The sequence below is a fragment of the Mauremys reevesii genome, linkage group 2, assembly GCF_016161935.1.
Source record: "Mauremys reevesii isolate NIE-2019 linkage group 2, ASM1616193v1, whole genome shotgun sequence".
NCBI classification, from domain to species: Eukaryota; Metazoa; Chordata; order Testudines; family Geoemydidae; genus Mauremys; species Mauremys reevesii.
The window spans coordinates 208,381,516-208,405,672 of NC_052624.1; the positions used below are offsets into that span (position 1 = coordinate 208,381,516).

At 46.8% G+C, this 24,157-nt stretch overlaps 1 protein-coding gene across 4 annotated transcripts in view; it reads left to right on the plus strand.

The window, feature by feature from the left end:
* The window catches only part of IMPACT (impact RWD domain protein), a 57,642-nt gene continuing 33,485 nt past the window's right edge, over nucleotides 1–24,157 (plus strand). For 2 of the 4 annotated variants that reach the window (XM_039527198.1, XM_039527199.1), the window contains exons 1-5: nucleotides 6–196; nucleotides 8,195–8,323; nucleotides 9,224–9,276; nucleotides 9,893–9,955; nucleotides 22,420–22,505. In XM_039527198.1, the coding sequence (XP_039383132.1) occupies nucleotides 161–196; nucleotides 8,195–8,323; nucleotides 9,224–9,276; nucleotides 9,893–9,955; nucleotides 22,420–22,505 (367 nt within the window). In that variant the 5' untranslated portion in view covers nucleotides 6–160. Of the gene's footprint in view, nucleotides 197–8,194; nucleotides 8,324–9,223; nucleotides 9,277–9,892; nucleotides 9,956–22,419; nucleotides 22,506–24,157 lie in introns of all 4 variants that reach the window. The other 2 variants (XM_039527201.1, XM_039527200.1) reach the window with 2 other exon arrangements.

Genomic DNA, 24,157 nt, shown 5'->3' on the forward strand with positions numbered 1-24,157 from the left:
TGGGGTCACTGATCCCCTCCCCCGCCCCGCCGGGGCCACCCTCCCGCCGCTGCCCGCGGGACGCTGCGCTGCTCATCAGCGGAGCAGCCCAAGGCCTCCGCCGCCACCTGTCAGTCCAGCCGCGCATGCGCCTTCGCACCGTGCACGCGGGGGGGGGGCAATGGCGGCGAGTGACCCGGAAACGGCCCAGAGACAAGTGAGTGACGGGGGCGCGGGGGGTAAACCCGCAGGGCTCGGCCCCGGAGCCTGCCCCGGCCGGGCTGGGCGCGCTGCCCCGCCGCCGGGGGTGGCTCCTCCTGCGAGACCCGCCCCGTCCAGCTCCCCAGCCCCCTGCCAGGCTATCGCCCGCCCCGCCCCCGCCATAGCCCCCCGCGAGCCCTGCCAGGCTATCGCCCCCCCGCCCCGGCCATAGCCCCCCGCGAGCCCTGCCAGGCTATCGCCCCCCCGCCATAGCCCCCCACGAGCCCTGCCAGGCTATCGCCCCCCCGCCATAGCCCCCACGAGCCCTGCCAGGCTATCGCCCCCGCCCCGCCATGGCCCCCGCGAGCCCTGCCAGGCTATCGCCCCCATCCTCCATAGCCCCCGCGAGCCCTGCCAGGCTATCGCCCCCATCCCTCCATAGCCCCCGAGCCCTGCCAGGCTATCGCCCCCATCCTCCATAGCCCTCCGCGAGCCCTGCCAGGCTATCGCCCCCTGCCCCCGCCATAGCCCCCGCGAGCCCTGCCAGGCTATCGCCCGCCATAGCCCCCATGAGCCCTGCCAGGCTATCGCCCGCCCGCCCCGCCATAGCCCCCGCGAGCCCTGCCAGGCTATCGCCCGCCCGCCCCTGCCATAACCCCCGCGAGCCCTGCCAGGCTATCGCCCCCGCACCCCGCCATAGCCCCTGCAAGCCCTGCCAGGCTATTGGCCCCTGCCTCCTGCCACAGCCCCGTGAGCCCTTCCAGGTTATCGCCTCCCCCAACCTCCCACCACAGCTCCTGCGAGCCTTGCCAGGCTATCGCCCCTCCTGCCATAGCCTCCCACGAGCCCTGCCAGGCTATCGCGCTGCCCCCGCCTCCTCCATAGCCCCGTGAGCCCTGCCAGGTTATAGCCCCCTGTGAGCCCTGCCAGGCTACCCCCTCCCCACCAGCCTCCCGCCATAGACCCCTGCCCCTCACCCAGCCTTCAGTCTCCACCCCCAGTGCCCTGAGAGGCCTGGCCGTGCCCCTCAATTGCCAGCCTCTTCCCCCTGTGGGCCCCCCCCCCTCACAGTATGGCTGTTACATGGGACCAGGGGCCTGGCCAGTCCCCATTCACATTATCATGTGTATTGTAAGGCCTAGCAGCCTTCTCCAGGGGTGCTGGGTCCATGTCCTTGGCTCCACTAAGCTTTTTCTTAACCAGGGTTCTCAAACTGGGGGTTGCAACCCCTCAGGGGGTTACAAGGTTATTACCTGGGAGGTCGTGAGCTGTATAAGGGGGGGTTGCCCTCAGAGGCTTGCTGTGTGAAAGGGGTTCCCAATTCAAAAAGCCTGAGAACCACTGGAACGTTTCCCAGCACGGCTGCTACCACTGGCACAGTTTCACCTTTGCATGTCTGTGTGTTCAATGCTATGCTATGTAGAGCCACTGTGTATTAAAAATGCCAGTGGCTGCAGGAGCCTCATCTATGCTAGGAATGGCACAGTTTGTTACCACAGGTGGGACAATGGGAAATTTACCAAACACACTACTGTAGTAGGCACCACCTTTGTTTTTGTCTGTTAAAAATATGTACAAGCAGGGAAATCAAATGTACAATAAGGGTATGTCTACACTACAAGAGTAGTTCGATTCAACTTAAGTCGAATTTGTGGAATCGACCTTACAAAGTCGAATTTGTGTATCCACGCTAAGGACACTAATTCGACTTTGTGAGTCCACACTAACGGGGCAAGCGTCGACATTGGAAGCGGTGCAGTGTGGGCAGCTATCCCACAGTTCCCGCAGTCCCCGCTGCCCATTGGAATGCTGGGTAGAGCCCCCAATGAATGCTGGGGGAAAAAAATGTGTCGAGAGTGGTCTTTGGTAACTGTCATCATTCAACCGTCACTCCTGCCCTCCCTCCCTGAAAGCGCCGGCGGGAAATCTGTTCGCGCACTTGTCTGGTCAGTAACAGCGCGGACGCCACAGCACTGCGAGCATGGAGCCCGCTGCGATCATCGCTGCACTTATGGCCGTTGTCAACTCCTTGCACCTTATCGTCCACCTCTTCCACGGACAGCTGCTGAGAAATTGGGCGAGGAGGCTCCGGCAGCACGGTGAGGACATGAAGTCTCAGAGTGGCATAGACCTCTCAGAAAGCACGGGATCCCGCGCCGCGGAGATCATGGTGGCAATGGGTCATGTTCATGCTATGGGACGGCGAGTCTGGGCCCGGGAAACAAGCACAGACTGGTGGGACCGCATAGTGCTGCAGGTCTGGGATGAATCACAGTGGCTGCGAAACTTCAGGATGCGTAAGGGCACTTTCCTTGAACTGTGTGACTTGCTGTCCCCTGCCCTGAAGCGCAAAGACACCCGGATGCGAGCAGCCCTAACTGTGCAGAAGCGAGTGGCCATAGCCCTCTGGAAACTTGCAACACCAGACAGCTACCGGTCAGTAGCGAACCACTTTGGCGTGGGCAAATCTACCGGGGGGGTTGCTGTGATGCAAGTAGCCCACACAATTGTTGAGCTACTGCTCTCAAAGGTAGTGACCCTGGGAAATGTCCAGGTCGTCATAGATGGCTTCGCCGCGATGGGATTCCCAAACTGCGGTGGGGCTATAGATGGAACTCACATCCCTATCCTGGGACCGGCCCACCAGGCCAGCCAGTATATTAACCGAAAGGGCTACTTTTCAATGGTGCTGCAAGCACTGGTGGACCATAGGGGACGTTTTACCAACATCAATGTTGGATGGCCGGGCAAGGTTCATGACGCGTGTGTTTTCAGGAACTCTGGTCTGTTTAGCTGCCTGCAGGAAGGTAGTTTCTTCCCGGACCACAAAATAACTGTTGGGGATGTGCAGATGCCTATTGTGATCCTCGGGGACCCAGCCTACCCGCTAATGCCCTGGCTCATGAAGCCCTATACAGGCGCCTTGGACAGTGACAAGGAACTCTTCAACTACCGGCTGAGCAAGTGCAGAATGGTGGTGGAGTGTGCTTTCGGACGTCTCAATGGGAGATGGCGAAGCTTACTGACTCGCTCGGATCTCAGCGAAACCAATATCCCCATTGTTATTGCAGCTTGCTGTGTGCTCCACAATCTCTGTGAGAGCAAGGGGGAGACCTTTATGGCGGGATGGGAGGTTGAGGCAAATCGCCTGGCTGCTGATTATGCTCAGCCAGACAGCCGTGCGATTAGAAGAGCCCAGCAGGAAGCGCTGTGCATCCGGGAGGCTTTGAAAGCTAGGTTCCTCAGCGAGCAGCGTGACCTGTGACTGTTCAGTTTCTTTACAGAAAAGCTGAACCTGCCCCTGTTTTTTGCCCAGTTACTGTTGACTATCCTCTGCAGTTACATACCCCGTTCACCCCGTTTCCCCCCTTCCAACACACGTGTAAAAATAAAATCCATGGTCCATTGTTACTTAACAAAGGTTTCTTTATTAATGACTTTGCGTTAAAGGGTTGAAACTGGGACGCAGGCTGTGCTGGGTAGGGTGTGCGGTGATGTAAAGACCGCCTCTAAACTCGAGGAATGACACTGGTTGTTTCAAGAGAGCCTGCCATCCCTCCTTTTTTGGGACTCTGTGTGCGGGGGCTATGTGACCTTGTTGCGGAGGAGGACGGATACAGATTCCCCTGCTGTGTGGCTCAGTGGTCCAGGACAAGGACCGCTGCATAAGATCTGTAACTGCCCTCCCTCGCTACAAAGTCACGTACCCCACTACTGACTGCACTGTGTGTGTGACCTGCTGATCCTGCCCCCGTGTCTGTACCCTGGTAAAGGTGACTGTCCTATGCAATTACCAACCCCCTTCCCACCCCCACCCCCCCTTCAATCACAGTCTTCTGTACAAAAACATGATGGAAACAGTAATTAACAGCAAAGTATTTTTAATAATCAACTAGACAGTTAGGGGATGAAACTGGGATTGGGGCTTGGGTGAGTCAGGAAGGGAAGGACTTCTCAAAATTTAGGGAATGAGAGCTTTTGGGTACTTGAGCACTGTGCTGGGGTGCAGTGACAGTTTTCACGGCCCCTGGCGCCACTCCTTCTGGTTACTTTGGGTGACGGGAGGTGTGGGACTTTGTGGCGGGGGAGGGCGGTTGCAGATACACTGCAGGGGGGCTCTGTCCTCCTGCCTGCGGTCCTGCAGAACATCCAGAAGGCGCCGGAGCATGTCCGTTTGCTCCCTCATTAGTCCAAGCAGCGTTTGAGGTGCCTGCTTGTCTTCCTCACACCACCTCTCCTCCCGTTCGCTGTCTGAGCGCTGGTACTGAGAGAGGTTCTCCCTCCACTGGCTCTGCTGGGCCGCCTCGGCTTGGGAGCAGCCCATAAGTTCCTGTGTGGCTGGTCAGAACATCCAAGCTCGGACTGGTGTCCAGAGCGTCAACAGAGTGGTGCACTGTGGGATAGCTCCCGGAGCTACTAAGGTCGATTTCCGTCCACACATAGGCTAATTCGACATAGCCATGTCGAATTTAGCGCTACTCCCCTCGTCGGGGAGGAGTACAGAATTCGAACTAAAGAGCCCTCTAGGTCGAACTAATTAGCTTCCTGGTGTGGACGGGTGCACGGTTAAGTCGAATTAACGCTGCTAAATTCAACATAAACTCCTAGTATAGACCAGGCATAAAGCAAGTTTGTTGTTGAGAGTTTAAAAGCAGAAAAGTCATTACATTAAAGCTGTCAAACTGTTACTATTTCCCAAGAAACCAGCATCTAATCCAGGGATCTCAAACTCAAATCACCACGAGGGCCACATGAGGACTAGTACATTGGCCCGTGGGCCGCATCACGGCAACCTTTTAATACAACGATACAAAAGTATAGTAAAAAATGAAAAAAAATTAAGAGTAATATAGTATGCAATATATTAATGTTTTAAAAATTGTAATGTGAAAAGTCAGTTCTAATTTTGGCCATTTAGCTGGCAGCCTTTTGCATCAACCAGAGCAGCAATATTAGGTTTGATATCCTGAGACGAAACCAATCTCAGTGTTGCTTTCAAATGTTCATCAGTGAGCCTTGACCTTAACACAGATTTGTTAATCTTAATGGAAGAGAAAAACTGTTCACATATATATGTACTTCCAAACATTGCCATTACCCTTGCAGAAGCAGAGAATAACCTGGGAAATCTTTCTTGTGAAAGAAACCGGTAGAATTCTGGAATTCCAACATCTGTATACTTCTGTTTCAAAATAGTATCACACTGAAGCTCCATTAACTCCATCTGCATTTCCTCTGCAACATTGTCAATTTCCACAGCAAATGGTGTTCAAGTGCCTTGAAATCTTTAAACCGCACATTAAACTGTTTGCGTAAATTAGAAATGATATCTGCATATTCTTTCAAGGATTTAGGTTCAACTTTTCCTAAGGAATTCAGAGTCAAGAAATGGACCAAATTGCTAGCAGTCAGCTGTTTCCCCCACAAAGTAAGCTTGACTTTGAGTGACTTAACATACATCATACATCTGTGTTATCACCTGTTTTCTACCCTGGAGCTTCAAGTTCAGTGCAGTCAGGTGATCAGGTACATCTGTTAGAAAAGCAAGGTTGCAGATAAAAGTGGAATCAGCAAGCTGTGTAACCTCCTTGTTCTTCATTTTCATGAAGGAATCAATCTCTTCTCTAAATGCAAAAAACGCTTCAAAACATTTCCACGACTCAGACATCTAACTTGAGTGTGATACAGATGTTCCCCATATTCTCTGTCCATACTTGCTAGAAAAGAAGTGAACTGTCAGTGATTCAGCCCTCGTGCATGTATAACATTAGTGCACTGGTCCCCAACCTTTTTCATATGGCGGGTATCGGACGACGAGCCACCAAGGACCGTGGCCGGCGGACGAGCATACGCCGAAATGCCGCTGAGAAGCGGCAACATCAATAGGCGTTGCCGCTGAAATGCCGCCAACAAGCAGCGTCATCCAGAGGTGTCGCCGCCGAAATGCCACTGAAAATCAGCGTCATTTCGGCGGTGACGCATCTGGATTACGCTGCTTCTCGGCAGCATTTCAGCAGATGCTTGTCCGCTGGACGGTACGCGGGTGCACATAGATGCCCTGGCGGGTGCCATTGCACCCAAAGGCACTGCATTGGGGACCACTGCATTAATGGTTTTAACAACTACATCCATAACTTCCTTCATTTGTAGACTTTTACTACACAGGGCTTCTTGGTACAAAATGCAGTGTATACTTGTGAAGCTAATTCCTGGTGTATTGAGGTTGTTCAGTATGGTCTTCAATAATCCAGCCACACCAACATTTTCGGAGCACATTGATGGCACTCCGTCCGTAGCCAAAGATACGAGTTTGTTCCATGGCAGCGCAGCTTTTTCAATACACTCTTACAGTCCTTGAAATATGTCACGTCCTATTGTGGTACCCTTCAGTGGCAATAAGTCTAGCAATTCTTAAGTTATATTCAAATTGCAATCCAAGCCTCTAATGAACACTGCACACTGTGTGGTATGTGATACATCTGTACTCTCATCAAGAGCACTTGAAAATGCTTCAAAGTCTTTTGCCATTTGAATCAATTGTTTTTGCACATTATCTGCTAAATCTGTTATCCTGAAGGCAGCTGTATTGGCAGACAAGCTTATGCCTTCAAAAACTTTCTTCCTATTAGGACATAAAATTTCGCTGGCCTTCACAAGACATTCTTTTATGAATAGGTCTTCTGTAAAAGGTAGCAATGATTTAGCTACTTCGCTTATCACAAAACTTGCATTTACTGAATCTTCACTAGACTTGTTAAACTCCGAAAAGAAATTTCTTTGCTTGGCAAATGCTGCTTTAAATTGCCGAACTTTTTCCTCTTGGATTTTTTCTGGTGAATGCATCATATTTTTCATGGTGCATCGTGTCGTAGTGCCGATGCATGTTATACTCCTTGGGAACAGCAATCATTTGCTGACAAATAAGCCATTGAATTTTATCTTTTACCTCTGTAAAAAAATATAAATTCTCCCATTTGTCTTGGGAAAACTCTCTTTTCTTCCATGAGTGTTCTTTTTTTTGATGCCAAAGTAATTTCCGAGGGGTTTTAATAAAATAAAAACCACTCAGTAATGCAGCTCACTCAAAGCACAAAACACACACTTACTTTTAGAATTACTTCTGTTAAAGCTGTTTGGCGGCAGGAAGTGCTGGGAGGTAGGCGGGTGAGCGGAGACGCGGCGCGCTGGGGGCGGTGGGGGGGGGGAAGAGGGGATGGGAGTTTGGCAGGCTGCAAGAAATAACTCCGGGGCCGTGTGTTTGAGACCCCATATCTAATCTAAATGTTTTGTCTGCTGTATCATTTTTCAAGAACCATTTGTCCTGTCAATATAATTGGTAAATTCAGAGTAATGTGTTTACATAGAGCCCAATCCTGCAATGAGTTCTTTGCAGACTCCGGTGACTGCATAGAGCCAGCTGCATTGACTTTAACTGGGCTCCATGCAGGTGGATACCTATAGTATGACATTTTTAGACATCTTTTTTCAAGTTGATGGTGTCCATTTAAAATGTTTGATGTGTTACACTGAAAAGATGCAAAAATCATATCAGTGCAGAAAATTATGTGTTTGACAACTTTCATTTCATGTACAGATAGGGGCACAATTCTGGTGATTGGGAATCAAGGGTGCTCAGCACCTTAGAGCAATGGTTCCCAAACTTGTTTCGCCGCTTGTGCAGGGAAAGCCCCTGGCGGGCCAGGCCGGTTTGTTTACCTGCCGTGTCCACAGGTCTGTCCGATCACGGCTCCCACTGGCCACGGTTCGCCTGGAGGTGGCGCGGGCCAACGGACGTACTGGACGCCGCTTCCAGCAGATCCCATTGGCCTGGAGCAGCGAACCGCAGACACTGGGAGCCGCGATCGGCCGAACCTGCGGACGCAGCAGGTAAACAAACTGGCCCAGCCCGCCAGGGGCTTTCCCTGCACAAGCGGTGAAACAAGTTTGGGAACCACTGCCTTAGAGGATTTTTTTTTTTAGAGGATTTCAGTTTTTTAACATTCTTTTTTTGTAGATTGATGAAATTGACGCTCTCTCATCTATATATGGTGATGACTGGTGTGTTGTTGATGAAGATGAAAGGATATTTTGCATTAAGATTAGTGATTGTTTGGAGCAGCCAAAATGGACTCTCCGTTTGCAGGTATGGTGTTGGTACAGAGTTTGGCCCAAATTCAGCTATCGGAATCATGCAGGGTGGATCTTTGTGCCTTTTTTAATGGGGCTCCATATAGGCTCAAGGGTCTGCTCCTATGGATCCAGTCATAGGATAAAGGCTTTTCACAATCTGTTCAGTTATTGTCTCCATAAAATATCAGTATCTGCTAACTTTTTCAGTAATTATTTTTGCTTATTCCACATCCTTAAATATTTTAATTAAAAGTGTCTTTCACTATTTATCTATTTATATACTGTATTTTGCATAGAAGGATTGTCTGAATTGGTGCAGCTGGTTCTCTTATTTCTTTATTCAAGAATTAGAAAGAAACCATTTTAGACTGCATTACAGTTCAGCCTGACCTGACTGAAAGATTTTTCTATTAGGTGTTGCAATCAGTGTTTTTAAAATGTTTAGGATATCTGTCCTACATGGTTTTGTACAGTATTACAAGCCAAGAGAACTCCAAGCAATAGTTTGTTGCAATACGTTTTTGTTTAGTGTAGACAGGGCTGAAGTATCTACGTATACTTCTTAGTAAATCAAATAGCCACCTAAACAGTTATATTTCTTCTAACCTTTTTTGCTTATAGTAAAGGATATATCGTATGCCACTTTATCTATTTACAGAGAGTATGTTTATCTGTTTACAGAGACCATATGATACTTTGTTTGTATCACAGATGGGCAAAAGCCTGAATTATACGCTCACAATAGAAATACAGCCTTTGTATCATCACATAATAATGGAGCAACCTATTTCTTCCTTTTTATAACACTGCTTACTATCCAAATACTCTAATTGGTTCTGTCATGGTCCATTTTTAATTTAGCTAGTTTTGGAGGTCCAGCTTGATGAATATTTATATTTAACGTTCTTTTTAGGTGATTCTCCCTTCTGAATATCCAGCTTCAGCCCCACCTATTTATCAACTGAAGTAAATGATGTCTCTTTGTTAACAGATTTTTATTTTACACATTTACTGCATTTTTTTTTCAAATTATTATTATTGCAGCTGCTTGTAGAAGTTTAAGGTAGCTCTGGTTGAATTGCATATACATCCTGGGAATTAGAGATGTTAACAAACTTTTGTAAAGTTTACAGTTTAATTTGGGATTGAAATGTTAGCACTACAGGATTAAAGGATCACTGGGCAAGTGTGTTAGGCCAGGATGGCAGCAGGGACAGAGAGAACAAAAGCAGCAGCATGCACAGCTTTTGGGGAGGCAGTGGAGAGAGCTTACGTTATGCTCAGAGCAACTCTGGAACCATGCTAATGGAAAGTGTGTTGAGCCCTCTTCAAATGGAGTGATGGCGTAATCCCAAAGTAGGGCGTTAGAGGGGAGCAGTAGAATATCTTGGAAGACTGCTTAACCTGAGATGTTAGAAAACCAAAATCTTTATTAGTGGGAACAGCTGACAATATTTTGTCTTAAAGGTTTTACTTTTGAGTGTAATTTTTTTAAATCAATCATTTTTCGAGCTAAACAAAGACACCAAAACTCACAGTTTGTAGGCACTAACTTCCTTGTTTTTTTTTTTGGTCATTCTAGTGCCCCTTGGCTTCGAGGACAGGATTATATTGAACTAACAAATAGCCTGGAAGAAATCTATGTGTAAGTGGCAGAAGATGGAAAATTCTAAAAATTACTTATTGTATTTTCAGTTGTACATCTCTCTAAACCTATTATGTTAACAAAACTACTCCTGGGGGAATTCTGTGCCAAAAAATGAAAAATTATGCGCACAATATTTAAAAATTCTTCAAAATTCTGCATTTTTTGTCAAAATAATGCAATATAATCTGTCTAGTTTCAATTATTTTGGTAATTTATTTAAACTACAATACAATGGATGGAGAATGGGAGTGGGGAGCATTGGAGGAAATCTCCAAACCCCCTCTGTCTAATAGTAATGTAGCTAGTATTGACCCTTTACTTCTAATTATTAGTCAACAAATATATGCAGCCATATGCTCAGTGTTACATCATAGGTAACTGAAGGGAGGGCTGGGGACTCAAACTCACAATACTGGCTACTGACCATCTCCAAAAAGGTCAGTAGCAAACAATTCATGGAGCTCATTTTGATAGGAAATTTTTTCAGTCAAAAAATTTTGGCCAGTTCTAATCACTAAAGCACCATAAGCATTTATAAGGTCATACGGTCCTTTACAATAAGGCTCCTTTACACCACTCTGGCAATGTAAAGGACCCGTAAAAATTTTACACCTGTTTTATACTTCTGGGGAAATTCACTAAGAACAATGGGAACAATTCATTAAGCAGGCAGGCTGCTAAATTCTGCTCTGCCTCAGGGAACAGAGCCTGCCCCACGCCTACTTCTTTAGAAATACCCCAGACCCCTGCCCCTCCACACCGAGTGTGCTGCAATAGCGAGCAAGAGGGACAGAGTGTCTCTCACACACATGACTACCCAGCCCCCATGCCTCCCCGGCGGTGATTTATGTCTCTACCAGCTGCTCTGGATGCCCAAACTGACCTGTCTGCACTGCCAGGGAGTGGATGCATGACCGCTCTTGCGACTTCCCTTTGCGTCACCGTCAGAAGTCATTTTTCTGCAGGTAAGCAAAGAAGTCTGCGGGGGCCATGAATTCTGCACCCACGCAGTGATGCAAAATTCCCCCAGGAGTACTAGATGCATGAATCGGAAGGATTGAGGTAATTGCTGCAACAGCTGAAATGAAGTAAGACTTGTGCATAAATAAAACAATCTAATCAAATAGATATTTACTGTACATTTTGTACATATCTTAAATTATGTTGAGAACAGGGCATTATATAAAGTTACAAGCATTAATCTTGATGGATAATTTCTATCATAATTATATTCTTTAAACCCTTTGTACCATTGATATAGAATTCTTTATTTTGACTTATAATATATGTTAGGTTACTTTTAGAGTTTGGTCCCAGGAAGTCAAATTCCTTAATTCCAATCTATATCCATATATTAAACTGCAGGATCTGAAAATACCTACTCAGGCCTTTGAACACAGGCAGAAAACCAGTTTTTATTAAAAGCAAATGTTTCAGCTAAAGAAAAAGTGAATTTTAAATAAAAGTAGCTTTAGAAAATATTAACTATAAAGCCACTCAGTAGCTAGAAGAGGCTTGTTAACCTAATGTGCAGATAACAGAACTTCTCATAATGTGTGAGAATAAATAAATATTTAGAAATGCTCAGACTGTGTTTTTGCGGGTTTTATTGGTATTAGCATGGGATAATAGAAACAATAATTTTATATAGTCTATTTTATCCAGTCAGATCCTAAAGCGTGATATGAACCTAACAAAAGTGAAATACACATTAAGCACAGAAGTCATGTCATTGAGTACTGAAATACAAACACCTTTGGTGGGGACTATGGTTGCTTTTAAATGGCACAAAACAACACAGTAGTTAGTTTGGGCCTGGAAGCAGATACCTTATCTAACTAAGCCCTGGAGAAGCTAGGCAGGCAGAATGTAATTACCAAAGTTAAAATTTGAACAGCATGTGAGTTAACAGCTCTAGTCCAATGAAAAGTGCTATAGGGACCTTTAATGACCATACATTCCCCAGCAGTGCAGATGGAACAGAGATTCCCCAGCCAGGGTGATGCTTGGCATGGGGGAGTCTCCAGCATGTGTAGATACACAGTAGCTGGCTTCTGCACCTTTTGACTCACAGCATTTAGAACAGGGTTTGGGGTGCAGTGGCCAGGGTGTGATATACTCTGGGTACGTCCAGCGGGTAGCGATCAATTTCTCAGGGATCGATATATCGCATCTCATCTAGACGAACGTGCTCCCCGTAGACTCCGGAACTCCACCAGCGTGAATGGCGGTAGCGGAGTCGACGGTGGAGCCGTGGACGTCGATCCCGCGCCGTGAGGACCCAAGGTAAATTGATCTGAGATACTTCAACTTCAGCTACACTAGTCACGTAGCTGAAGTTGCGTATCTTAGATCGATCCCCCCCCACACCACCCAGTGTAGACAAGCCATCAGACTATTCCTAGCTGGTGTATGGACCCTTATGGACTATAGTTAGCTGGTGCAAGTTAGAACTGTCCCCAGGCTGGGAAATGTAACTGTCTGTTTGACATTTCCACCTCTTTGTTTTGCTTAGGAGAAACTGATTGCAGCAACAAATCTGTCCTTCTAGCTCATTCGGCAGTCTGTATTAAAAGCAGTGGTCTCTAACACGCTGGGCCTGCCCTGGTTCAGTTTTAAGTTGGTGGCAGGAGGATTGACTACCGTAGCTCTACAGCACTTACTTATTTCTGGAGGGCTCTGAGCTCTGACCTATCCAAACCTTGGATAATCTTCTGTTAAACATAAATAACTTATATTCTCAAAACTTTCACTAATTATTTTAAGTGATCTGTCTGACTTTTGCTCACTGCCACTGTGTCTAATATTCCAGAAGTCCTCAGGGAGTTCCCTGGACTCATCAGTGATACCGCATGAAATTTGTCTGATCTCACCCTTCCAAAACATTTCCTAATGAGTGTTCAGTAATATGAAATCTGCTATGAAGTGGGAAACATTAAATATAATGAATAGAACGGCTAAACAAAATTATTCATGATGCTATAGTTAAAATTCTTGCTCTTCATTATACAGAATGTAATAAATGGCAAGTATTAAAAATGGTACTGGTATACATACTAGTCAGAAAGAAGCATGAAACAGGGTACAGTCAAACCACGCAATAAAGCACCCCGCCATAACACGAAATCTCATATAATGCGATCATAAGTTGGCTCCCCTTTAAGGCCTAATACCAGTGGTCCCCAATGCCATGGCGCCCACCAGGACATTGATGTGCCCCCACCTAGTGCCCAGCAGGTGAGAGAAGCCATGGCCCCACGCCTGCCGGGGACAGAGAGCACTGGCGCCCGCAGCCCTGGAGTTCTTTGTCCCCGGCAGGCATGGGGCCGCGGCTTCTGTCCCCTGCTGGGCATTAGGCACTAGGGGCACTAGGCGGCACACATCAATGCACCGCGTTGGGGACCACTGACTTAAACTGACTCGCTTGAAACTCCACTATACCGCGACCCCGGATTTATCGCGAGGGAATTTTTTGGACCCCAAACATCGCGTTATAGCGGGGTTTCACTGTACTTAACTCATTCTAGAGTATGTCTGGATTCTGAGGTCACAGCTACAAGCCTATAGTTTCCTGATTCTTGGTTTGAGTCTTTTCTTAGTAATATTACTGCCTAAATATTTTGATTATGTTCAGTAGTAATATACAGAGTTACTGAAAGTTTACATTTTTAAACCTATTTTTCTGCCACAGAATTTTACTTATGCATTATTATTCCAGAAGGTGGCAGTAGCTTGAAAAAAGTTATTGAAAGTGAAGCCTGAGCTTGCACATTTGATGCATTTTGGTCTTGTGACCCTGGCAAACATATGAATTTTAAGCATCTTTAAAAAACATCATAATTGGAAAAATTTTTTACAGTGTTCTAAATTTTCATTTTCTAGTACATGCAGTTTCAGCTTGTAATAGATTTTGAATTCTGTGCAAAATACAAAAGTGTTCCGAATAAGTATTTTCCTTTCTGTGTAAATTACAAGTACAGTTTTACAAGTTATTCGTTTAACTACTTCAGGGAAAAATATGATTACGTGAAGGAAAAGAATATATACAGGTAAAGATAAACATGCTGTACCATGTCTGTAACACCCAGAGGCACTGAGGTACATTTATAAACTTATTTCTAATTAATTATTTAACTTTCATTATTGGAAGTAAGTTTCACCCTTATCAGTACACTTTCTTGATTTCTGTGTCTGACTTTGTATAATTTTAATAAATTAGGATATTTTCATACATAATAAAAAGCATTTGAGGTATGAATCCTTGAAATAACTCCATATTTAATCAAAATGATTATAAAAATAAATTTACACTATAGAATTGTGACTCACAAGAAAAAACAGAGAGAAATTGAGGGACTCATTCCCTGTGTTGGATCTCCTGAATTGTTTGGAGGAAAGATGGATCAATGATTACAAAATAATTAAAAACAAATAATTGATTTAATTTTATAATAGTATTTATATTTGCTGCAGCATTCAATCTGCTTTTTTGTACATATGTCATGGTCTCCTTTATTGCTTATGAAATAATAACTGTATTGTCAGCAAGTCTGTTCACCTGTAATTAAAACAAGTAACATGATTCATAACCAATAATTGGAATTTTCCAAATTTATTGCCTCTGCAGATCCACATCATAGAAGTTTTGTGCCATGTCTTGTGAGCAATGGAACCGCTGATAGTTATAAAGTTTTAGAAGCTATTTGTGTCTGTCTAAGATCTGAAAGTGCAAGGACCAGGAAATGCTAAAGGCAGTCTTTATAGCAGTTCTCAGTTCCTCTCTACCTTCAAATATTCACCGGAGGCCTTCAAAAATAGAGTAAGGAAGAATTATCAGTGTGGATCTGCAGAAGCAGTACAGCCAGAACTCCATTTACTGACGGGTAATCTTTCTTTCTTCATCCTGAATTGCCTCTGCAGATCCACACTATAGGAGATTACGTAGAAGTATCACAGTCCAGGAGGTGGGTTGAGGAGTGCTTAATTAAAACAGATATTAAAGGATTAGCTTCAGAAACCAAGAATCTGATCTAGCTCTAGAATTGAGAGTAATATTTCATTAAGGTAGGAACTGAACTCCAAGTCTCAAGTAGAGGGCAGCCTTATTTCAAGAATATAGAGATTTTTCATAGAAGTAGTAGCTGATTATAATAATAAATCTCCTAGAATTTAATTTCAACCCATCCTGTACAGGTACACCATCGATGATCCATTTTAATTAAAGTTTATGTTGAAGGGCTTTTACCTGGGATTTCTCCCCTTAATCTGTAAAGAGTTGGGAAAGGTTTTGTTCTTTCCAAATAGTAACTATTAACTGTCCAATCTTGCAGACACTTATGCTCAGACTTAACTGTAAGCACATGAATAATTCCATTGGAGTCAATATGAACTACTGATTTAAAGTTAAGCATGTTCAGAGTGTTTGCAGGATCAGGATCTGAGCGTTCTTATAGATTGCAATCTGTGCAACCTTGCTTTACCTTGAAGATCATGAGGTTTAGGAAAAAACATGGAAGTCAAAAATAGGACCATCACCTTCTGAGTAGGGACAATATTCTACTCAGGTTTTATACTATAGAATTGTACAATATTTTGAGACATTTAAAGAGGCTTCATGTACAATGCAGTAATGGGAGTCATGAACGTACATAAATCCCTAGGATGCTAAGGGAGATCTGAGTGGTACCCTTGGAGCTGAAGAAAGCCTAAGGGTATGTCTACACTACGGGATTATTCCGATTTTACAGAAACCGGTTTTTTAAAACAGATTGTATAAAGTCGAGTGCACGCGGCCACACTAAGCACATTAATTTGGCGTTGTGCGTCCATGTACCAAGGCTAGTGTCGATTTCCGGAGCATTGCACTGTGGGTAGCTATCCCATAGCTATCCCATAGTTCCTGCAGTCTCCCCTGCCCATTGGAATTCTGGGTTGAGATCCCAGTGCCTGATGGGGCAAAAAACATTGTCGTGGGTGGTTCTGGGTACAGCCTCACCCCTGCCTCACCCCTCCCTCCTTGCAAGTAGCAGACAACCATTTCGCGCCTTTTTCCCTGGGTGAACTGTGCAGACGCCATAGCACGGCAAGCATGGACCCTGCCCAGCTCAAAACAGCAATCATGGACGTTGTAAACACCTCGTGCATTCTCGTGCAGTCAATGCTGAACCAGGACCTGCAAAACCAGTTGAGGAGGAGGAGGCGGCTATGGCAGCGCGGCGACGAGAGTGATGAGGACATGGACACAGAATTCTCTCAAACCGCGGGCCCCTGCGCTTTGGAGATCATGCTGGTAATGGGGCAGGTTCTAGCCATTGAACGCTGATTTTGGGCCCGGGAAACAAGCACAGACTGGTGGGACCGCATAGTTTTGCAGGTGTGGGACGATTCCCAGTGGCTGCGAAATTTTTGCATGCGTAAGGGCACTTTCTTGGAACTTTGTGACTTGCTTTCCCCTGCCCTGAAACGCCAGAATACCAAGATGAGAGCAGCCCTCACAGTTGAGAAGCGAGTGGTGATAGCCCTCTGGAAGCTTGCAATGCCAGACAGCTACCGGTCAGTCGGGAATCAATTTGGAGTGGGCAAATCTACTGTGGGGGCTGCTGTGATGCAAGTAGCCAAAGCAATCATTAAGCTGCTGCTACGAAACGTTGTGACTCTGGGAAATGTGCAGGCCATAGTGGATGGCTTTGCTGCAATGGGATTCCCTAACTATGGTGGGGCGATAGATGGAAACCATATCCCTATATTGGCACCGGAGCACCAGGGCACCCAGTACATAAACCACAAGGGGTACTTTTCCATGGTGCTGCAAGCACTGGTGGATCACAAGGGACGTTTCACCAACATCCACGTGGGATGGCCGGGAAGGGTTCATGATGCTCACGTCTTCAGGAACACTACTCTGTTTAAACGGCTGCAGCAAGGGAATTACTTCCCAGACCAGAAAATAACAGTTGGGGATGTTGAAATGCCTGTAGTTATCCTGGGGGACCCAGCCTACCCCTTGATGCCATGGCTCATGAAGCCATACACAGGCAGCCTGGACAATAGTCAGGAGTTGTTCAACTACAGGCTGAGCAAGTGCAGAATGGTGGTAGAATGTGCATTTGGCCGTTTAAAGGCGCGCTGGCGCACATTACTGACTCGCTCAGACCTCAGCCAAACCAATGTCCCCTTTGTTATTGCTGCTTGCTGTGTGCTCCACAATCTCTGTGAGAGTAAGGGGAAGACCTTTATGGCGGAGTGGGAGGCTGAGGCAAATCACCTGGCCGCTGATTACACGCAGCCAGACACCAGGGCGATTAAAAGAGCACACCAGGAAGCGGTGCGCATCAGAGAAGCTTTGAAAACCAGTTTCATCATGGGCCAGGGTATGGTGTGACTGTTGTGTTTGTTTCTCCTTGATAACCCCCCCCCCCCGTTGATTGACTCATTCCCTGTAAGCCACCCACCCTCCCCCTTCGATTACTGCTTGCTTCCTAAGGAAATTAAAGTCACTCTCATTTAAAAATCATGTATTCTTTATTAATTAATTATAAAAAGAGGGAGAGAACTGACAAGGTAGCCCGGGTGGGGTTTGGGAGGAGGATAGGAGGGAAGGAAAAGGCCACTAAAAAACTTTCAAAATAATGACAGCCTTTTGGTTGGGCTGTCCACTGGGGTGGAATGGGCAGGTGCACGGAGCCTCCCCCTACGTGTTCTTAGTCGTCCGGTGGGTGAGGAGGCTTAGGAACATGGTGAAGGGGGAGGGTGGTTATACAGGGGCTGCAGCGGCACTCTGTGATCCTGCTGCTGTTCTTGAAGCTCCACCAGAAACTGGAGCATGTCTGTTTGATCACGCAGCAGCCCCAGAGTTGCATCCCGACACCTCAGATCTTCCTGCCGCCACCTCTTATCTCGAGCATCTCTCCTCTCCTCACGTTCACTGGCATCTTTCCTGTACTTTGATACCACGTCCTTCCACTCATTCAGATGAGCTCTTTCATTGCGGGTCACTTCCATGATTTCCGAGAACATTTAGTCTCGCGTCTTTTTTTTCCACCACCTTATCTGAGATATCCTTTGGGACGGAGGAGGGAGACTTGAAAAATTTCCAGCTACAGGAGGGAGGGAAAAAAGGGAGAGAAGTATTTAAAAAGATAAATTTTACAGAACAATGGTTATACTCTTTCACGGTGAACAACACTATTCACCTTACATAGCACATGTGATCTCACTACAAGGTCGCATTTTGCATCTTAATATTGAGTGCCTGCGGCTTTGGTGTTAGAGATCACTGACGCAGGTCCGGGCAGCAGAATTCGGCTTGCATGCGGCCATGGTAAGCCATTGTCTTTCAGCTTCTTCAGCCTTCATATATCCAGTGCCCTCCTTTCCCAAATAGCAAGCAAAGCCCGTTGAGTGCTGCTTCTATCCTGTTAACGTGCAGGACCAGAACCGCTCCCATCCAATTCTCTGGGATGATCGCTTTACCCCTCCCCCCACCGTGTGGCTGGTATCATGGAAGATCGCTGCTAGCCACCCTCCCCCGCACCACGTGGCTGGTAGCAGGGAAGATCCCAGCTAGCCAAACGCAAAAAAGCTCAGCGCCAATCACCCCCCCTCTTCCCCCTGTTTGGCTAAATGCAGGGAAGGATTTCTTTTAAGCAACAGGCAAACAGCCCAACCATCTCTGTCCCCTTAATTAAATTCCCGTATTTCAACCAGGTTACCATGAACGATATCACTCTCCTGAGGATAACACAGCGAGATAAAGAACGGATGTTGCTTGAATGCCAGCAAACACCGGGACCATATGCAGCTAGGCTTTGTCATGCAATGATACCAGATTACTTGCTACATGCATGGCGTGGCCAAGTGTCCTACCATGGAGGACGGAATAAGGCTGCCTTGCCCAGAAACCTTCTGCAAAGGCTTTTGGAGTACCTCCAGGAGAGCTTCATGGAGATGTCCCTGGAGGATTTCTGGAGGATTCTCAGACATGTTAACAGACTTTTCCAGTAACTTTACTGTCCGTGAATGCATCCCAAGTCCTCAGGGCAAATTAAAAAATGCTTGCTTTTAAACCATGTTTTATATTTACAAAGGTACATTCACCAGAGGTCCCTTCCTTGGCTTCATTGTCTGGGATAGTGGCTTGGGAGGGCTGGTAGGGTACTTCTGTCAGGCTGAGAAAAAGCTCCTGGCTGTTGGGGAGAATGGAGTGCTGTGTGCTCTCTGCAAACTCGTCCTCCTCTTCCTCCTCCTCATCTTCCCCGTCCACAGAATCCTCAGGCAAGGCTAAGATTACCCCCACCTCGGAATCCACGGACAGAGGTGGGGTAGTGGTGGCGGACCCCCCTAGAATTGCATGCAGCTCAGCGTAGAAGCGGCATGTTTGCAGCCTTGCCCCGGACCTTCCGTTTGCTTCTTTGGTTTTCTGGTAGGCTTGTTTGAGCTCCTTAACTTTTACACGACACTGTACTGAGTCCCTGGTGTGGCCTCTCTCCATCATGGCCTTGGAAATTTTTTTGAATGTTTTTACATTTCGTCTTTTGGAAGGGAGTTCTGTTAGCACGGAATCCTCTCCCCATACAGCGATCAGATCCAGTACCTCCCGTGCAGTCCATGCTGGAGCTCTTTTTCGATTCTCAGACTGCATAGTTAACCTGTGCTGATGAGCTCTGAGTGGTCACCTGTGCTGATCAGCTCTCCACGCTGGGCAAACAGGAAATGAAATTCAAAAGTTCACGGGGCTTTTCCTGTCTACCTAGCCAGTGCATCCGAGTTCAGATTGCTTTCCAGAGAGGTCACAATGGTGCACTGTGGGATACCGCCCGGAGGCCAATACCGTCGAATTGTGGCCACACTAACGCTAATCCGACATGGCAATACCGATTTCAGCGCTACTCCCCTCGTCGGGGAGGAGTACAGAAATCGGTTTTAAGAGCCCTTTATATCGATATAAAGGGCTTCGTTGTGTGGACGGGTGCAGGGTTAAATCGGTTTAACGCTGCTAAATTCGGTATAAACACGTAGTGTAGACCAGGCCCCAGTTGCAGCACCTTGTAATGGAAGTGATCAATAATTTCAAACTGTAAACCACCACTCAGGGTGTCTACACTACGGGATTATTCCGATTTTACAGAAACCGGTTTTTTAAAACAGATTGTATAAAGTCGAATGCACGTGGCCACACTAAGCACATTAATTTGGCGGTGTGCGTCCATGTACCGAGGCTAGCGTTGATTTCCGGAGCGTTGTGCTGTGGGTAGCTATCCCGTAGCTATCCCATAGTTCCCGCAGTCTCCCCTGCCCATTAGAATTCTGGGTTGAGATCCCAATGCATGATGGGGCAAAAACAGTGTCGCGGGTGATTCTGGGTAAATGTCGTCACTCAATCCTTCCTCCGTGAAAACAACGGCAGACAATCATTTTGCGCCCTTTTTCCCTGGATTGCCCTGGCAGACGCCATAGCATGGCAACCATGGAGCCTGTTTTGCCTTTTGTCACTATCACCGTATGTGTACTGGATGCTGCTGACAGAGGCGGTACTGCAGTGCTACACAGCAGCATTCATTTGCCTTTGCAAGGTAGCAGAGATGATTACCATCCCTATTGCACCGTCTGCCATTGTAAATTGGCGATGAGATGATGGTTATCAGTCATTTTGCACCATTTGCAATTGGAAATTGGTGATGACGGTTATCAATCCTTTTGTACCATCTGCTGCTGTCATGGGTGCTCCCGGCTGGCCTCGCTGAGGTCGGCGGGGGGCGCATGGACAAAAATGGGAATGACTCCCTGGGTCATTCCCTTCTTTATGTTTTGTCTAAAAATAGAGTCAGTCCTGCCTAGAATATGGGGCAAGTGTACTAGAGAACCAGAGAGCATAGCTGCTCCGGGTCAGAGCCCCAGAGATCCCGCAGAAATGATGAGCTGCATGCCATTCTAGGGGGTGCCCCTGCAACAACTCCACCCGTTGCTTCCCTCTTCCCCCAACCCTCCTGGGCTACCATTGCAGTGTCCCCCCATTTGTGTGATGAAGTAATAAAGAATGCAGGAATAAGAAACACAAGAGTTTTTAGTGAGATAAAATGAGGGGCAGGCAGCCTCCAGCTGCTATGATAGTCCAGGCAGGACATTAAAGGGTCGGAGGGAGAGGAGCGCAGCCTCCCGCTGCTATGATAGTCCAGGAAGTACAGAATCTTCTTTAGACATGAAAGGGGGGAGGGCTGATGGAGCTCAGCCTCCAGCTGCTATGATGAGGACGGTTACCAAGCCTTTTGTACCGTCTGCCGGGAATGACCGGGAGTCATTCCCATTTTTACCCAGGTGTGCCCCTGGCCGACCTCACCGAGGCCAGCCAGGAGCACTCACGGGCTGATGATGATGATGGCTACCAGTCATTTTGCACCATCTGCCACCGGGAAGGGGAGGCTGGTGTTCAGCGCTGCAGCACCCCGTCTACCAGCAGCATGCAGTAGACATAGGGTGACATTGAAAAAAGGCGAGAAACGATTTTTTTCCTTTTTCTTTCGGGGGAGGGGGGAGAAGGGTGTAAATTGATGACAAACACCCGGGAAAATGTTTTTGACCCATCAGGCATTGGGAGCCATCAGGCATCTTGGGGTCAGCCAAGAATGCAAATGCTTTTTGGAGACTGCAGGGACTGTGGGATAGCTGGAGTCCTCAGTACCCCCTCCCTCCCTCCATGAGCGTCCATTTGATTCTTTGGCTTTCCGTTATGCTTGTCACACAGCACTGTGCTGAGTCCCTGCTGTGGCCTCTGTCTATCATAGCTTGGAGATTTTTTCAAATGCTTTTTCATTTCGTCTTCTGTAACGGAGCTCTGATAGAACAGATTTGTCTCCCCGTACAGCGATCAGATCCAGTATCTCCTGTACGGTCCATGCTGGAGCTCTTTTTGGATTTGGGACTGCATCGCCACCCGTGCTGATCAGAGCTCCATGCTGGGCAAACAGGAAATGAAATTCAAAAGTTCGCGGGGCTTTTCCTGTCTACCTGGCCAGTGCATCCGAGTTCAGATTGCTTTCCAGAGCAGTCACAATGGTGCACTGTAGGATACCGCCCGGAGGCCAATACCGTCTAATTGCGGCCACACTAACTCTAATCCGACATGGCAATACCGATTTCAGCGCTACTCCCCTCGTCGGAGAGGAGTACAGAAATCGGTTTAAAGAGCCCTTTATATCAATATAAAGGGCTTCATTGTGTGGATGGGTGCAGGGTTAATTCGGTTTAACGCTGCTAAATTTGGTTTAAACGCGTAGTGTAGACCAGGCCTCAAGAAAGAACTCTACTCCCACATGCATGTGTAAATCCTTCAGCATTTCAGTCTATAATATTTCTATAATGTAGTTCTAAAATTTGTTCATATTATTTATTGAATGTAAATAATTTCCCAAGTGAAGCCTCCGAAAAGGCCCTTTTACTTACTGTGAATTTTGTATAACTTCTAGGAAGAATCTTGGTGAAAGCATCCTTTACCTCTGGGTGGAGAAGATACGAGAAGTTCTGATAGAAAAGTCTCAGTCATCTGATGCAGGTAATGTAGAAAAATGTGGTGTTTTCGGTTTACTCTTGTTTTAATTTTAAAGTAAGATTCTTCTTCGAACGCTTGCTCATGTCGATTCCATACTGGATGTGTGCGCGTCCACGTGCACCACTGTTGGAATTTTTTGCCTTAGTGATATCCATAGGGCTGGCTCTGATGCTCTTGAGTCCCACATCACGCTGGTACATGAGGCGCTGCCAGCCTTGTGCCCTCCATTCCTTCTTACTGCCTGTGATGGTTGGTCGGAGTGCCTGTCCTTTTGCGTCTACGTCTTATGTCTGCAACTGCAATAGCAGTTCTCTTCTGTGATTCATTGTTCCTAATTGTGTATAGTTCCACTCTTTTTTTCATTAAAAATCTAGTATTAGTTTTCAGTAGCCCATAATAAACTGAAAAGTGAAATTTTTGAATATTTGAGTGTAAAAACTAAAAAGGCAACTGGATGTCTGTAGGAATAAATAATGTAGACATAAATAATGAGATATTAAGGCTTGAATGACTCTAAAAGTGTTGGCAACAACCTCTGGTCATTACTTACTCTCATATGACAAAATTTTCTTGGCTTTTTAAAAAATGTTAGTTGGCTCAGTCAATTTTCTTCTCAATGGGTTACCATGTTATAAAACCTAACACCAGTGAAAATAGCTTAGTTAGGAGAAACACATTCTAACAGAGTTAAGAGATTAATTCTAATCAGGGGCTGCTTCCCATCTGTGCCCCTGGAGCCACTCAGCTCAACCACAATGGGACCTGGACACCACCAGCCTTGCTTCTATTCTATATCCCCTTTCTTACCCCCGGAGCCCCCTGCACCCCAAGCCCATCCCAGCCTCTGCCTGGCTCTTCATACTTGCACCATGTACCCCACACTCGCCTCCTCACACTCCACTCCCACAGGTTATCCCATCTTGCATCTTCTGCCTGGCCTCTTGCACTTCACGCCACCAGCCCACACCCTCAACACCCTCAGCCTCTTCTACATCATACTACCTGCCTGGTTCCCTACACCACCAGTCCTCCCTACACAACTTTCCAGATGAGCTTCTCACTGGTGACTATAGTGCAAACCCAAGGCAGCAACTGGGGCAGGGGCTGCGGACTGCCAAGCAGCAGGGCCCATGGGGTCTGGCTTCAGAATGGCATGTGCATTGGGACGCTAACATGAAGGCCCAGCAGCATTTGCGGTGCCTCCATTAGCAGCTCCGAGCTGCTCGGTGCCTGAACCACAGCCATGATCGTACCATGCTGGGAGCAGGAAGTGGCTGTGGAGAGGGCAGGAATGCTTCTCTGACAGCCTGCCTGGGTGCTGCTTCCTGGTCCTCAGAGCCTCTGGGAGCATTTTTCTTGGAAGCCCAGCTAGGGGCTGCTTCCTGTTCCTTGGAGCCCCAGCTGATTGTCAGCTGCCTAGTCAGCCTGTAGGTAGACTATGGTGTAAGTACAACAATCCCTAAGGTAGAGCAGCCTCTGCTGGTTGGGCACCCATAACCTTATGGGCCTTGATATGACAGCACCTCTCACACCATTGTAGCTATGCTACTGAGGAAACTGGCACTGCCACCAACCATAAGAGAGACTATCCTTCCAGTGAATAAAAGACTTCAATCTCCAACACTATCAGTGTAGCATGTTTCACCAACATAGAA